This window comes from Sinohyriopsis cumingii, chromosome 7, assembly GCF_028554795.1.
Source record: "Sinohyriopsis cumingii isolate HCF-2022 chromosome 7, ASM2855479v2, whole genome shotgun sequence".
Taxonomy (NCBI): domain Eukaryota; kingdom Metazoa; phylum Mollusca; class Bivalvia; order Unionida; family Unionidae; genus Sinohyriopsis; species Sinohyriopsis cumingii.
In genome coordinates this window covers 86,481,782-86,505,035 of record NC_142967.1, presented here as the reverse complement: position 1 = coordinate 86,505,035, position 23,254 = coordinate 86,481,782, and the positions used below count along the sequence as shown (strand labels likewise).

The 23,254-nt window shown below is 26.8% G+C and overlaps 1 protein-coding gene across 1 annotated transcript in view; it reads right to left on the bottom strand.

The window, feature by feature from the left end:
- Positions 1-18,830: 18,830 nt before the first annotated feature.
- The window catches only part of LOC149795666 (steryl-sulfatase-like), a 78,030-nt gene continuing 73,606 nt past the window's right edge, over positions 18,831-23,254 (bottom strand). Inside the window, exon 6 of the mRNA XM_089965506.1 lies at positions 18,831-20,292. Coding sequence (XP_089821632.1) covers positions 19,958-20,292 — 335 coding nt within the window. The 3' untranslated portion in view covers positions 18,831-19,957. The remainder of the gene's footprint in view (positions 20,293-23,254) is intronic.

Genomic DNA, 23,254 nt, shown 5'->3' with positions numbered 1-23,254 from the left:
TATATACATACATGCACATTCTTATATACATACATACACATTCTTATATATATACATGCACATTCTTATATACATACATACACATTCTTATATATATACATGCACATTCTTATATACATACATGCACATTCTTATATACGTACATACACATTCTTATATATATACATGCACATTCTTATATACTTACATGCACATTTTTATATACATACATATACATTATTATATACATACACACATTCTTATATACATACATACACATTCATATATACATATATATACATTATTATATACATACATATATACACATTCTTATATACAACCATGCACATTCTTATATACTTACATACACATTCTTGTATACATACATACACATTCTTATATACATACATGCACATTCTTATATACTTACATGCACATTCCTAAATACATACATGCACATTCTTATATACATACATACACATTCTTAGATACATATATACACATTCCTATATACATTCGTATACATTATTATATACATGCATACACATTCTTATATACATACATTCACATTCTTATATACATACATACACATTCGTATATACATACATACACATTCTTATATGCATACATACACATTCATATATACATGCATACACATTCTCATATACATACATATGCATTCTTATAGACATACATATACATTATTATATACATACATACACATTTTTGTATAGATACATATTCTTATATACATACATACATACACATTCTTATATACTTACATGCACATTCTTATATACATACATACACATTCTTATATACATACATACACATTCTTATATACATACATACACATTCTTATATACTTACATGGACATTCTTATATACATACATACACATTCTTGTATGCATGTATACACATTCTTATATACATACATACACATTCTTATATACATACATACACATTCTTATATACATACATACACATTCATATATACATGCATACACATTCTTATATACATACATATGGATTCTTATATACATACATATACATTATTATATACATACATACACATTTTTGTATAGATACATATTCTTATATACATACATACATACATAAACATTCTTATATACTTACATGCACATTCTCATATACATACATACACATTCTTATATACATACATACACATTCTTATATACATACATGCACATTCTTATATACTTACATGCACATTCTTATATACATACATATATATTATTATATGCATACATGCATACACGTTCTTATATACTTACATGCACATTCTTATATACATACATGCACATTCATATATACATACATATACATTATTAAATACATACGTACATACACATTCTTATATACATACATGCACATTCTTATATACATACATACACATTCTTATATACATACATGCACATTCTTATATACATACATACACATTCTTATATATATACATGCACATTCTTATATACATACATACACATTCTTATATATATACATGCACATTCTTATATACATACATGCACATTCTTATATACGTACATACACATTCTTATATATATACATGCACATTCTTATATACTTACATGCACATTTTTATATACATACATATACATTATTATATACATACACACATTCTTATATACATACATACACATTCATATATACATATATATACATTATTATATACATACATATATACACATTCTTATATACAACCATGCACATTCTTATATACTTACATACACATTCTTGTATACATACATACACATTCTTATATACATACATGCACATTCTTATATACTTACATGCACATTCCTAAATACATACATGCACATTCTTATATACATACTTACACATTCTTAGATACATATATACACATTCCTATATACATTCGTATACATTATTATATACATGCATACACATTCTTATATGCATACATTCACATTCTTATATACATACATACACATTCGTATATACATACATACACATTCTTATATGCATACATACACATTCATATATACATGCATACACATTCTCATATACATACATATGCATTCTTATAGACATACATATACATTATTATATACATACATACACATTTTTGTATAGATCATATTCTTATATACATACATACATACACATTCTTATATACTTACATGCACATTCTTATATACATACATACACATTCTTATATACATACATACACATTCTTATATACATACATACACATTCTTATATACTTACATGGACATTCTTATATACATACATACACATTCTTGTATGCATGTATACACATTCTTATATACATACATACACATTCTTATATACATACATACACATTCTTATATACATACATACACATTCATATATACATGCATACACATTCTCATATACATACATATGGATTCTTATATACATACATATACATTATTATATACATACATACACATTTTTGTATAGATACATATTCTTATATACATACATACATACATAAACATTCTTATATACTTACATGCACATTCTCATATACATACATACACATTCTTATATACATACATACACATTCTTATATACATACATGCACATTCTTATATACTTACATGCACATTCTTATATACATACATATACATTATTATATGCATACATGCATACACGTTCTTATATACTTACATGCACATTCTTATATACATACATGCACATTCATATATACATACATATACATTATTAAATACATACGTACATACACATTCTTATATACATACATACACATTCTTATATACATACATACACATTCTTATATACATACATGCACATTCTTATATACATACATACACATTCTTATATATATACATGCACATTCTTATATACATACATATACATTATTATATATATACATGCATGCACATTCTTATATACATACATACATGAACATTCTTATATACATACATACACATTCTTATATACATACATGCACATTCTTATACACATACATACACATTCTTATATATATACATGCACATTCTTATACACATACATACACATTCTTATATATATACATGCACATTCTTATATACATACATATAGATTATTATATATATACATGCATGCACATTCTTATATACATACATGCATGAACATTCTTATATACATACATACACATTCTTATATTCATACATACACATTCTTATATACATGCATACACATTCTTGTATACTTAGATGAACATTCTTATATACATGCATACACATTCTTATATACCTACATACACATTCTTATATACATACATATACATTATTATATACATACATGCATGCACATTCTTATATACATACATGCATACACATTCTTATATACATACATACACATTCTTATATACATAGATACACATTCTTATATACATACATGCACATTCTTATATACTTACATGCACATTCTTATATACATACATACACATTCTTATATACATACATGCACATTCTTCTATACATACATACACATTCTTATATACATACATACACATTCTTATATACTTACATGCACATTCTTATATACGTACATACACATTCTTATATATATACATGCACATTCTTATATACATACATGCACATTCTTATATACATACATACACATTCTTATATACATACATGCACATTCTTATATACATACATACACATTCTTATATATATACATGCACATTCTTATATACATACATACACATTCTTATATATATACATGCACATTCTTATATACATACATGCACATTCTTATATACGTACATACACATTCTTATATATATACATGCACATTCTTATATACTTACATGCACATTTTTATATACATACATATACATTATTATATACATACACACATTCTTATATACATACATACACATTCATATATACATATATATACATTATTATATACATACATATATACACATTCTTATATACAACCATGCACATTCTTATATACTTACATACACATTCTTGTATACATACATACACATTCTTATATACATACATGCACATTCTTATATACTTACATGCACATTCCTAAATACATACATGCACATTCTTATATACATACATACACATTCTTAGATACATATATACACATTCCTATATACATTCGTATATATTATTATATACATGCATACACATTCTTATATACATACATTCACATTCTTATATACATACATACACATTCGTATATACATACATACACATTCTTATATGCATACATACACATTCATATATACATGCATACACATTCTCATATACATACATATGCATTCTTATAGACATACATATACATTATTATATACATACATACACATTTTTGTATAGATACATATTCTTATATACATACATACATACACATTCTTATATACTTACATGCACATTCTTATATACATACATACACATTCTTATATACATACATACACATTCTTATATACATACATACACATTCTTATATACTTACATGGACATTCTTATATACATACATACACATTCTTGTATGCATGTATACACATTCTTATATACATACATACACATTCTTATATACATACATACACATTCTTATATACATACATACACATTCATATATACATGCATACACATTCTCATATACATACATATGGATTCTTATATACATACATATACATTATTATATACATACATACACATTTTTGTATAGATACATATTCTTATATACATACATACATACATAAACATTCTTATATACTTACATGCACATTCTCATATACATACATACACATTCTTATATACATACATACACATTCTTATATACATACATGCACATTCTTATATACTTACATGCACATTCTTATATACATACATATACATTATTATATGCATACATGCATACACGTTCTTATATACTTACATGCACATTCTTATATACATACATGCACATTCATATATACATACATATACATTATTAAATACATACGTACATACACATTCTTATATACATACATACACATTCTTATATACATACATACACATTCTTATATACATACATGCACATTCTTATATACATACATACACATTCTTATATATATACATGCACATTCTTATATACATACATATACATTATTATATATATACATGCATGCACATTCTTATATACATACATACATGAACATTCTTATATACATACATACACATTCTTATATACATACATGCACATTCTTATACACATACATACACATTCTTATATATATACATGCACATTCTTATACACATACATACACATTCTTATATATATACATGCACATTCTTATATACATACATATAGATTATTATATATATACATGCATGCACATTCTTATATACATACATGCATGAACATTCTTATATACATACATACACATTCTTATATTCATACATACACATTCTTATATACATGCATACACATTCTTGTATACTTAGATGAACATTCTTATATACATGCATACACATTCTTATATACCTACATACACATTCTTATATACATACATATACATTATTATATACATACATGCATGCACATTCTTATATACATACATGCATACACATTCTTATATACATACATACACATTCTTATATACATAGTTACACATTCTTATATACATACATGCACATTCTTATATACTTACATGCACATTCTTATATACATACATACACATTCTTATATACATACATGCACATTCTTCTATACATACATACACATTCTTATATACATACATACACATTCTTATATACTTACATGCACATTCTTATATACGTACATACACATTCTTATATATATACATGCACATTCTTATATACATACATGCACATTCTTATATACATACATACACATTCTTATATACATACATGCACATTCTTATATACATACATACACATTCTTATATATATACATGCACATTCTTATATACATACATACACATTCTTATATATATACATGCACATTCTTATATACATACATGCACATTCTTATATACGTACATACACATTCTTATATATATACATGCACATTCTTATATACTTACATGCACATTTTTATATACATACATATACATTATTATATACATACACACATTCTTATATACATACATACACATTCATATATACATATATATACATTATTATATACATACATATATACACATTCTTATATACAACCATGCACATTCTTATATACTTACATACACATTCTTGTATACATACATACACATTCTTATATACATACATGCACATTCTTATATACTTACATGCACATTCCTAAATACATACATGCACATTCTTATATACATACATACACATTCTTAGATACATATATACACATTCCTATATACATTCGTATACATTATTATATACATGCATACACATTCTTATATACATACATTCACATTCTTATATACATACATACACATTCGTATATACATACATACACATTCTTATATGCATACATACACATTCATATATACATGCATACACATTCTCATATACATACATATGCATTCTTATAGACATACATATACATTATTATATACATACATACACATTTTTGTATAGATACATATTCTTATATACATACATACATACACATTCTTATATACTTACATGCACATTCTTATATACATACATACACATTCTTATATACATACATACACATTCTTATATACATACATACACATTCTTATATACTTACATGGACATTCTTATATACATACATACACATTCTTGTATGCATGTATACACATTCTTATATACATACATACACATTCTTATATACATACATACACATTCTTATATACATACATACACATTCATATATACATGCATACACATTCTTATATACATACATATGGATTCTTATATACATACATATACATTATTATATACATACATACACATTTTTGTATAGATACATATTCTTATATACATACATACATACATAAACATTCTTATATACTTACATGCACATTCTCATATACATACATACACATTCTTATATACATACATACACATTCTTATATACATACATGCACATTCTTATATACTTACATGCACATTCTTATATACATACATATATATTATTATATGCATACATGCATACACGTTCTTATATACTTACATGCACATTCTTATATACATACATGCACATTCATATATACATACATATACATTATTAAATACATACGTACATACACATTCTTATATACATACATGCACATTCTTATATACATACATACACATTCTTATATACATACATGCACATTCTTATATACATACATACACATTCTTATATATATACATGCACATTCTTATATACATACATACACATTCTTATATATATACATGCACATTCTTATATACATACATGCACATTCTTATATACGTACATACACATTCTTATATATATACATGCACATTCTTATATACTTACATGCACATTTTTATATACATACATATACATTATTATATACATACACACATTCTTATATACATACATACACATTCATATATACATATATATACATTATTATATACATACATATATACACATTCTTATATACAACCATGCACATTCTTATATACTTACATACACATTCTTGTATACATACATACACATTCTTATATACATACATGCACATTCTTATATACTTACATGCACATTCCTAAATACATACATGCACATTCTTATATACATACTTACACATTCTTAGATACATATATACACATTCCTATATACATTCGTATACATTATTATATACATGCATACACATTCTTATATGCATACATTCACATTCTTATATACATACATACACATTCGTATATACATACATACACATTCTTATATGCATACATACACATTCATATATACATGCATACACATTCTCATATACATACATATGCATTCTTATAGACATACATATACATTATTATATACATACATACACATTTTTGTATAGATCATATTCTTATATACATACATACATACACATTCTTATATACTTACATGCACATTCTTATATACATACATACACATTCTTATATACATACATACACATTCTTATATACATACATACACATTCTTATATACTTACATGGACATTCTTATATACATACATACACATTCTTGTATGCATGTATACACATTCTTATATACATACATACACATTCTTATATACATACATACACATTCTTATATACATACATACACATTCATATATACATGCATACACATTCTCATATACATACATATGGATTCTTATATACATACATATACATTATTATATACATACATACACATTTTTGTATAGATACATATTCTTATATACATACATACATACATAAACATTCTTATATACTTACATGCACATTCTCATATACATACATACACATTCTTATATACATACATACACATTCTTATATACATACATGCACATTCTTATATACTTACATGCACATTCTTATATACATACATATACATTATTATATGCATACATGCATACACGTTCTTATATACTTACATGCACATTCTTATATACATACATGCACATTCATATATACATACATATACATTATTAAATACATACGTACATACACATTCTTATATACATACATACACATTCTTATATACATACATACACATTCTTATATACATACATGCACATTCTTATATACATACATACACATTCTTATATATATACATGCACATTCTTATATACATACATATACATTATTATATATATACATGCATGCACATTCTTATATACATACATACATGAACATTCTTATATACATACATACACATTCTTATATACATACATGCACATTCTTATACACATACATACACATTCTTATATATATACATGCACATTCTTATACACATACATACACATTCTTATATATATACATGCACATTCTTATATACATACATATAGATTATTATATATATACATGCATGCACATTCTTATATACATACATGCATGAACATTCTTATATACATACATACACATTCTTATATTCATACATACACATTCTTATATACATGCATACACATTCTTGTATACTTAGATGAACATTCTTATATACATGCATACACATTCTTATATACCTACATACACATTCTTATATACATACATATACATTATTATATACATACATGCATGCACATTCTTATATACATACATGCATACACATTCTTATATACATACATACACATTCTTATATACATAGATACACATTCTTATATACATACATGCACATTCTTATATACTTACATGCACATTCTTATATACATACATACACATTCTTATATACATACATGCACATTCTTCTATACATACATACACATTCTTATATACATACATACACATTCTTATATACTTACATGCACATTCTTATATACGTACATACACATTCTTATATATATACATGCACATTCTTATATACATACATGCACATTCTTATATACATACATACACATTCTTATATACATACATGCACATTCTTATATACATACATACACATTCTTATATATATACATGCACATTCTTATATACATACATACACATTCTTATATATATACATGCACATTCTTATATACATACATGCACATTCTTATATACGTACATACACATTCTTATATATATACATGCACATTCTTATATACTTACATGCACATTTTTATATACATACATATACATTATTATATACATACACACATTCTTATATACATACATACACATTCATATATACATATATATACATTATTATATACATACATATATACACATTCTTATATACAACCATGCACATTCTTATATACTTACATACACATTCTTGTATACATACATACACATTCTTATATACATACATGCACATTCTTATATACTTACATGCACATTCCTAAATACATACATGCACATTCTTATATACATACATACACATTCTTAGATACATATATACACATTCCTATATACATTCGTATACATTATTATATACATGCATACACATTCTTATATACATACATTCACATTCTTATATACATACATACACATTCGTATATACATACATACACATTCTTATATGCATACATACACATTCATATATACATGCATACACATTCTCATATACATACATATGCATTCTTATAGACATACATATACATTATTATATACATACATACACATTTTTGTATAGATACATATTCTTATATACATACATACATACACATTCTTATATACTTACATGCACATTCTTATATACATACATACACATTCTTATATACATACATACACATTCTTATATACATACATACACATTCTTATATACTTACATGGACATTCTTATATACATACATACACATTCTTGTATGCATGTATACACATTCTTATATACATACATACACATTCTTATATACATACATACACATTCTTATATACATACATACACATTCATATATACATGCATACACATTCTTATATACATACATATGGATTCTTATATACATACATATACATTATTATATACATACATACACATTTTTGTATAGATACATATTCTTATATACATACATACATACATAAACATTCTTATATACTTACATGCACATTCTCATATACATACATACACATTCTTATATACATACATACACATTCTTATATACATACATGCACATTCTTATATACTTACATGCACATTCTTATATACATACATATATATTATTATATGCATACATGCATACACGTTCTTATATACTTACATGCACATTCTTATATACATACATGCACATTCATATATACATACATATACATTATTAAATACATACGTACATACACATTCTTATATACATACATGCACATTCTTATATACATACATACACATTCTTATATACATACATGCACATTCTTATATACATACATACACATTCTTATATATATACATGCACATTCTTATATACATACATACACATTCTTATATATATACATGCACATTCTTATATACATACATGCACATTCTTATATACGTACATACACATTCTTATATATATACATGCACATTCTTATATACTTACATGCACATTTTTATATACATACATATACATTATTATATACATACACACATTCTTATATACATACATACACATTCATATATACATATATATACATTATTATATACATACATATATACACATTCTTATATACAACCATGCACATTCTTATATACTTACATACACATTCTTGTATACATACATACACATTCTTATATACATACATGCACATTCTTATATACTTACATGCACATTCCTAAATACATACATGCACATTCTTATATACATACATACACATTCTTAGATACATATATACACATTCCTATATACATTCGTATACATTATTATATACATGCATACACATTCTTATATGCATACATTCACATTCTTATATACATACATACACATTCGTATATACATACATACACATTCTTATATGCATACATACACATTCATATATACATGCATACACATTCTCATATACATACATATGCATTCTTATAGACATACATATACATTATTATATACATACATACACATTTTTGTATAGATCATATTCTTATATACATACATACATACACATTCTTATATACTTACATGCACATTCTTATATACATACATACACATTCTTATATACATACATACACATTCTTATATACATACATACACATTCTTATATACTTACATGGACATTCTTATATACATACATACACATTCTTGTATGCATGTATACACATTCTTATATACATACATACACATTCTTATATACATACATACACATTCTTATATACATACATACACATTCATATATACATGCATACACATTCTCATATACATACATATGGATTCTTATATACATACATATACATTATTATATACATACATACACATTTTTGTATAGATACATATTCTTATATACATACATACATACATAAACATTCTTATATACTTACATGCACATTCTCATATACATACATACACATTCTTATATACATACATACACATTCTTATATACATACATGCACATTCTTATATACTTACATGCACATTCTTATATACATACATATACATTATTATATGCATACATGCATACACGTTCTTATATACTTACATGCACATTCTTATATACATACATGCACATTCATATATACATACATATACATTATTAAATACATACGTACATACACATTCTTATATACATACATCCACATTCTTATATACATACATACACATTCTTATATACATACATGCACATTCTTATATACATACATACACATTCTTATATATATACATGCACATTCTTATATACATACATATACATTATTATATATATACATGCATGCACATTCTTATATACATACATACATGAACATTCTTATATACATACATACACATTCTTATATACATACATGCACATTCTTATACACATACATACACATTCTTATATATATACATGCACATTCTTATACACATACATACACATTCTTATATATATACATGCACATTCTTATATACATACATATAGATTATTATATATATACATGCATGCACATTCTTATATACATACATGCATGAACATTCTTATATACATACATACACATTCTTATATTCATACATACACATTCTTATATACATGCATACACATTCTTGTATACTTAGATGAACATTCTTATATACATGCATACACATTCTTATATACCTACATACACATTCTTATATACATACATATACATTATTATATACATACATGCATGCACATTCTTATATACATACATGCATACACATTCTTATATACATACATACACATTCTTATATACATAGATACACATTCTTATATACATACATGCACATTCTTATATACTTACATGCACATTCTTATATACATACATACACATTCTTATATACATACATGCACATTCTTCTATACATACATACACATTCTTATATACATACATACACATTCTTATATACTTACATGCACATTCTTATATACGTACATACACATTCTTATATATATACATGCACATTCTTATATACATACATGCACATTCTTATATACATACATACACATTCTTATATACATACATGCACATTCTTATATACATACATACACATTCTTATATATATACATGCACATTCTTATATACATACATACACATTCTTATATATATACATGCACATTCTTATATACATACATGCACATTCTTATATACGTACATACACATTCTTATATATATACATGCACATTCTTATATACTTACATGCACATTTTTATATACATACATATACATTATTATATACATACACACATTCTTATATACATACATACACATTCATATATACATATATATACATTATTATATACATACATATATACACATTCTTATATACAACCATGCACATTCTTATATACTTACATACACATTCTTGTATACATACATACACATTCTTATATACATACATGCACATTCTTATATACTTACATGCACATTCCTAAATACATACATGCACATTCTTATATACATACATACACATTCTTAGATACATATATACACATTCCTATATACATTCGTATACATTATTATATACATGCATACACATTCTTATATACATACATTCACATTCTTATATACATACATACACATTCGTATATACATACATACACATTCTTATATGCATACATACACATTCATATATACATGCATACACATTCTCATATACATACATATGCATTCTTATAGACATACATATACATTATTATATACATACATACACATTTTTGTATAGATACATATTCTTATATACATACATACATACACATTCTTATATACTTACATGCACATTCTTATATACATACATACACATTCTTATATACATACATACACATTCTTATATACATACATACACATTCTTATATACTTACATGGACATTCTTATATACATACATACACATTCTTGTATGCATGTATACACATTCTTATATACATACATACACATTCTTATATACATACATACACATTCTTATATACATACATACACATTCATATATACATGCATACACATTCTTATATACATACATATGGATTCTTATATACATACATATACATTATTATATACATACATACACATTTTTGTATAGATACATATTCTTATATACATACATACATACATAAACATTCTTATATACTTACATGCACATTCTCATATACATACATACACATTCTTATATACATACATACACATTCTTATATACATACATGCACATTCTTATATACTTACATGCACATTCTTATATACATACATATACATTATTATATGCATACATGCATACACGTTCTTATATACTTACATGCACATTCTTATATACATACATGCACATTCATATATACATACATATACATTATTAAATACATACGTACATACACATTCTTATATACATACATGCACATTCTTATATACATACATACACATTCTTATATACATACATATACATTATTATATACATACATACACATTTTTGTATAGATACATATTCTTATATACATATATACATACACATTCTTATATACTTACATGCACATTCTTATATACATACATACACATTCTTATATACATACATACACATTCTTATATACATACATACACATTCTTATATACTTACATGGACATTCTTGTATACATACATACACATTCTTGTATGCATATATACACATTCTTATATACATACATACACATTCTTATATACATACATACACATTCTTATATACATACATACACATTCTTATATACTTACATGCACATTCTTATATACATACAAACACATTCTTATATACTTACATGCACATTCTTATATATATTCATACACATTCTTATATACATACATGCACATTCTTTTATACATACATACACATTCTTATATACATACATACACATTCTTATATACATGCATACACATTCTTAGATACTTACATACACATTCTGATATACATACATACACATTCTTATATACATACATGCACATTCTTATATACATTATTATATACATACATACACATTCTTATGTTCATACAGGTACATTCTTATATAAATACATGCACGTTCTTATAAACTTACATGCACATTCTTATATACATATGTGCAGATTCTTATATACATACATATACATTATTATATACATACATACAAACACATTTTTATATACAAACATACACATTCTTATATACATACATATACATTATTATATACATACATACACATTTTTATATAGATACACATTCTTATATTCATACATACATACACATTCTTATATACTTACATGCACATTCTTATATACATACATGCACATTCTTATATACATACATGCACATTCTTATATACTTACATGCACATTCTTATATACATACATATAGATTATTATATAAATACATACATACACATTCTTATATACATACACATTCTTATATACATACATACACATTCTTATGTACATACATATACATTAGTATATACATAAATACATGCACATTCTTATATACTTACATACACATTCTTATATACATACATGCACATTCTTATATACATACATACACATTCTTATATACATACATGCACATTCTTATATACATACATACACATTCTTATATACATACATGCACATTCTTATATACTTACATGCACATTCTTATATACATACATACACATTCTTATATACTTACATGCACATTCTTATATACATACATACACATTCTTATATACATACATGCACATTCTTTTATACATATATGCACATTCTTATATACATACACACTCTTATATACATGCATACACATTCTTATATACATACATACACATTCTGATATACATACATACACATTCTTATATACATACATGCACATTCTTGTATACATTATTATATACATACATACACATTCTTATATACATACACATTCTTATATACATACATATACATTCTTATATACATACATATACATTATTATATACATACATGCACATTCTTATATACTTACATACACATTCTTATATACATACACATTCTTATATACATACATGCACATTCTGATATACTTACATACACATTCTTATATACATACATGCACATTCTTATATACATACATATACATTATTATATAAATACATACATACATATTCTTATATACATAACATTCTTATATACATACATACACATTCTTATATACATACATATACATTATTATATACATACATACATGCACATTCTTATATACTTGCATGCACATTCTTATATACTTACATGCACATTGTTATATACATACATGTACATTCTTATATACATGCATATACATTATTATATACATACATACATATTCTTATATACTTACATGCACATTCTTATATACATACATTCACATTGTTATATACATGCATACACATTCTTATATACATACATACACATTCTTATATACATACATATACATTATTATATACATACATACATACACATTCTTATATACATACATACACATTCTTATATACTTACATGCACATTGTTATATACATACATGTACATTCTTATATACATGCATATACATTACTATATACATACATACATACACATTTTTATATACATGCATACACATTGTTATATACATACGTATACATTATTATATACATACATACACATTTTTATATAGATACACATTCTTATATGCATACATACATGCACATTCTTATATACATACTTACACATTTTTATAGAGATACAAATTCTTATATACATGCATGGACATTCTTTTATACATATGTATACATTATTATATACCTACATACACATTCTTATATACATACATACACATTCTTATATATATACATACATACACGTTCCTGTATACATACATACATATTCTTACATGCATTCTTATATACATACGTATACATTATTATACATACATACATATTCTTATATGCATACATACACATTCCTATATACATACATGCACATTCTTACATGCATTCTTTATATACATACGTATATATTATTATATACATACATACATGTTATTATATACATACATACACATTCTTAGATACACACATACATATTCTTATCTCCATTCTAATATGCATACCCATAAAAGCGTTTTTCTAATTGGCGAAAACACAGCTATATTTTCTGTTCTGTATTGTTAGCAGCACCCCTACTCGTACTTTCCTTTCTTAACACGAAGCTGTAAATAAACCCTTGCCAAATAATTAGGTATGCCTATCTCAGTGTCCACAGCGAAATCTTTATGCTGGATTGTAAAACACCTCGCAAAAATAGGTCCACCTTAATAAGCGCAAGGAGTCATCATCGGGTAACATCAGTTTTCTCAGACGACTGTTGCATGTACCAAATAATGTTAAACCTGATCTCGTGAATTTTATCCACCATGTGCTTGATGAGAGTGTCTCAAAATTGTTATATATTCTCGCCGTCTCTTTTCTGATTTGTGGTGTACTGCCGTGCAAAACAAACGCCATTCTTCTACTTATGACCCCAAAGTCTAATTAGCCTGCTCTAAAATATCTTCGTCTCTGACCTCATCAAAAAAGTCACTCGCTTTAGGTATATTTTGGGCAAGTGATTATGTTTATTTTGAGGGTGTCCTCTTTCATCACGATATTCCGCATATTATTTTCAGTTTTATTTGCCTCAAAATTCTGCCCACGTTTATTTCGTTCTATTTCTAAAGTTACTACCCGAATAACCAACTTATCAAAGTGCTCTGAAATTGAACCGGAGAAATCGTACATAGTCTGTGCTTCTTTACTGAAGCTGTATGATGCATTGAAACGATACAGCAATTTCAATTTATCCGTCACATTTTTGACATTCCGTTCTTTTGGAAGACTTACGCACTTTGAAACTTCCATGAATTTATTCAACACATTTTGCGAATCAATAATTTCGCCACCATTCCACATCTGTACACAAGCAGTCACTAACATTTTCTTCAGTACTAGAATATTCACAGATCAACCATATTTTCCTTTTTCCAGTATGAAATTATCGATTTACATATACCAATGGTTATAGAGATATTAACACACTGTTAAAAGGCAGCAATAATATGTTCATTCAGTATGCTAAGCCTGGCACTGCAAATATTGATCGCTACCATAGACTTGCTCGTTTGAGTGCATTACTCTCTGCTGGATATTTTTATATATCGTTTCTTCAATCACTGCAAAATTAGTACGAAAGGCCGGTATTTGTCCCACTGACTTTCTTTGCGGGCATTTCCATCCTGACGAGACCCTACCCACCACGAATGAATCACGTGGATGTTTGCGTGTGTACGCTCAAACTTTAAGGTGAAGAACAAACAACGCTCATACAGAGGTAAAATTGTTATGCTAGATACAGTCTTGAAAGGGTGGAAAGACCACAAAATGAGCCAGTGGGGAATATCCCGTAGTTTCGTACATACATAGTGCATACATACATACATACATACATACATACATACATACATACATACATACATACATACATACATACATATATGCATGCTTGCAGAAAGACAGATAGACAGAAACGTAGAATTAAATTTTTTGCAAATTAACATAAAATCATAACACTAGTTTCAGTTTTATACACTATGAAATACTATTTTTTTATCAATTATGGAGAAAGTAATCGGCTTAGACTCCTTTTCTATATAAATAAAAAGCGCTGGTGGTGAATCCGAGACTGGTTAACGACATAAAGCAGTATTGTATTCATTTTTTAATTATTCATTGTAATGTCTACCTAATACATACTGTCTCAAAGATACACGATGTTACGTGTCTATGCTCTTAACATAATTAACAGAAAAGAGTGAAGATAACAAGTTTTGTAAAATTTAACAAATAATTTATTTCCCTAGGATACAAAGTGAAAAATGAGACAAAAAGAACTTACGGTATTGCGAATTAAATCCAAAAATAATCCAAGAATTAAAGACAAAAGTCCTAGTATTAAAATATCCCGAATACAACTCAGCTCAAGTCCCGAAGAGATCCAAAATTGAAGGAGATGACGTGTCTGTTATGGTCAGCGAAGTGATGGTGTGTCTCTTTTTGAATCACAGAAATATTATTCCAGGTTTGAATTAAGTATAAATTCAGGAAATGTCTTTATGCAAGAATTTTGTCAGAGCATTTTTGCATTTCCCGAGAAACTGATCACTTAAAAATTCAAGAATTTGAAGAAGAAAAAATTTCAGCCCAAACTGTCACAACATAATACAACTTACAGTGCCAGATATTAAAGCAGGACTGGTAAAAATCTTCACAATCGCAAGATAATATAATTCTCTGCTTGAGCTCAGGTCACATTAGCATTTTCTAAAAGCAACCATTACCTAATGCAAAATAACCTTCTAGAATCGTCTATTGAGCCGTCTTTACTTCCAACACAATGACCTATGAAATTCACATGGGAATCTCCGAAACCCTGACGATGATGAACATATTTACCACTTTTTGTTTACCTGAATAATAATTTTGTTAAAAGGCTCTTACACATATAGAATAATTAAGCTATTTTTAGATGTTTACATAAATGAAATTTTATAATAAAAAAAATAGTCAATCAGGTCAAGCAGAAATGAACTCAGTTTCGGACAAGGTCAAGTCCAGCATACAATGTTACATTACAATAACATGTAATGAAATAAAAAATTTTTAAAACTAACAGACAATTAAATTAAATATCATTACACACGGATTTACAATACTTTTAGTCCTTCAACGAATACACATTGCATGGAAACGTGTTGTTCAAAAAGGAAATTAAATAATCTGTGCTCTTTAAATATGTAATCAATAATTATATAACAAGCATGACTTAAATTCTACTAGGCATATTTTGGATCAGTACAACTACATTCTGGAAAATTACAACAGTCTTGCCAATGTGGTCTCCATATAAGTTTTGCTGCAGTAAACTGACTTTCGACAGGAACGATGGACGACTTATGCTTTGCTACAGCTTCCGTTATGGCTTCGATTATGTCACTGTATCCAGGGTAAATGCTCGGTAGGGGTGACCTTTCGCCCGGATCTGAAGTCACATCAAAAAGTAATGGTTTCTCAAGGACTTTTGCAGAGTGACATCCGCAGATAAACTGGCACTGATTCGTTCCTGGTAAGTAACTGGGCATTTTGTACACTAGCTTGTACGTTTTGAAACCTGTAAAAATAGTGAAGAGAAAGATGAGAAGATAAAATTCTACAACTCCTTTCTCTCTCGACCCCCCCCCCCACACACACTCTATACTATGTATGTATGTATGATAGCTCGATCGAATAGAAAATACCTCGTTTCATTGATGCGGTATTAAGTATATTTAATTCGCATTGTTTTATATGTCTTTTTATTCATTAGATTTGTGGTTATGTAAATTGTATTTTGTAGCTGACCTTGTCAAAAATCAAGTTCATTGTCTACCTGACCAAAATCATTGACTGTTTATATTCTGTAAACAACTAATACATATCTTATATTTCTCTGTGAGTCTAGGTTGAATATTAGGATTATTATCATTGTCTGAGTCAACGACATTATGTTTATCATGTTCCTAAGTATAATTTTAGTAACATACCTTCCAGTTATAAATAGATTGTTCTAGAAATTAACTTTTGGCTCTCATCCGGGTTATTATTTTATGTCTTAATGTTGATTATTTTTATAATACTGTTTACTGGAAAGATTATTTATTCGTGCTGTAAGAGCTTCAAGCAGACTCATTTGTTGTGTTTAGTATTTGATTTCGGCTGAAATTATTTATTTTAAATTATTATTCACTGGAAATACAAAGTGCTGATAAATAATATTCTTGGACAGAAATATTGACTTGAAGGTATAGTGAATTCCAACAAGACGTTTTGGATTACATTATTGTGATTCATCAAAAGACTTGGCACATCATTACACTTCAGGCTATTAGTACATATGTACATTCTAGACTATAGGCCACCACAGGCTTTGCAACACCTTCGTCGTTGGATTTTATTTGCAATACCACTAAAGATTATTCAGAACTTTGTTCGTTAGGACTTGTGTTAGAAATTCTAAAACTATTTGGGATTTAATTCGCAATACCGTACGCTCTATTTACATTTTTCATTTTTATTCAAGCAAATAAACTATTTTATTGAATTTTACAAAACGTATTGGTTTCTGCTATTTTCTATTACCTAGTTAAGACCATTGAGTCGTAATAGTAGCTTGTAACACTGTTGAAGGTGTGAGCAACTGGTCAGGATTTGCAACAAAATAAAGACGTCTGGGTTGATTTTTACACGTGGATTTTGCACATGTTAGAGCTAGTTGTTTCGTTCATAAACCGCAAAAACACCCATTTTTGCGAGAATTATCATACAGACCACCTTTCGCCAAAATCACGGCCATCAAATATGCGGGCTTCATAACACGATAATTAACGCTTGAACGTTATAAGCTGTGCAAACTTATCAAGTCGATCAATCGCAACATCTCGGATATTTGTCGGACCGTTAAAATCCATGGATATTTGTCGGACCGTTAAAATCCTTGGATATTTGTCGGATCGTTAAAATCCTTGGATATTTGTGGGACGGTTAAAATCCTTGGATATTTGAACAAGGCAACAGTTTTGGAAAAATTACGGGAGTCTGCTTCTTTGTTCATGAACAGCAGACTATACAACATAACCAACATAGCAGACACAAGATAAATCGCACCATGTTATCCGATTCTGAGATATTTTTTTGGAGTTTCCTTCAATAATAATTCTAAAGACTTGGTTAGAACTGTGCGCACCTTATCCAGCAGATTAAAGGAATCCATAGAATGATAAATTAATAACATACACGCATTGATTTTTGCAAACATTCGATAATATTTTGTTTCTAACTGGTACAGCATGCACGTTACATGCGCGAATTTAACAGAATGTGCAAATATCTCAAGGATTTGCATATATCAACAGAACGGCAGGTATTTTTAAAAGTCTTAAAGTGATAAATGTCGGGCTTGTTTTGTTTTGTTTTTTTAAATATATTGTATCGTCAATGTTAAAGAAAACCATCATCTAACCATTCATTTACAGATGTATTTTTCCGGATCATTGCCATCTCACCTCTGTCTGCGTGGGTTCGAGTCTCAGGCTTGGCTAACGTGGGTACGTGAGAAAGCTTGCCTGTAGCTTCTCGTGGATCGGTGGTTCTTCCCGGGGTTTTTCAGGGTTCTTCCTCCACCAGTTATACTGGCCGCCATGTACAGCCTATCTTGTGCTGAAAAATGGCGTTAAACCTTACAACAACAACAAAAACAAATGTATTCCCATTTCTGAAATGATATCAATTACACACGTCTGCAGTATTGATACCACCCAAACCAACTGAATGATTGATTCTTAATTTTCAGACAAGACATGAAAAAAAAAATGAAAAGGAAACCAAACATAAGTCTCCACAGAAGTAAACTGCATCGAAAGAAGCTTGAGACAAATCACACATTACACAAAGTTTATGTTGTAACTCTGGGCTCCATAAAATCCTAAACAGTGAAACGCAAAGGAACGGTCATATCAAAATCACATTTTAGGACGAAATCATTCGGATCTCATCCATATCACTAAAGCATGAGCTCACTACAACTAGTACAGACAAAAATGTGCACAATTCATTCAGTCAATAAACTCTGGGCTTTTGTCTGTTTTTCGGCCGGGGGATGGGTGGGGTGGGGAGAGGGGGCTTTTTCTCATGCATAAGAATTCAGATAAGAAAATAGAAGTATGTGTAACTCATTTACAATTTACGTTTTACTAAGTCTTAAGTGTACAACACATGAAAATTATTAATCAGAAGTGTGTACATATTACGGTGCTTGTAGCGGTAGGACGGTTATGTACACACACAGATATACTTAAGTACACTATCTTTAGGTGAAATGTGGATTTAGCTCTCTAAAGGGGAAGGAATGATTGAAGATATATAGGAAATATACATGTTATTATATTTTAAAAGAACTGTTACAAATGTAAATAATTGCAAAAATATACAGATGGTATACAGGCATACTCTCTGGTATTCTCGATTACATCACTTTTCATTAATAGCATTCAACCATTCACGGTATCGGAACCTGCACACTTGGAATCTATTTTTGT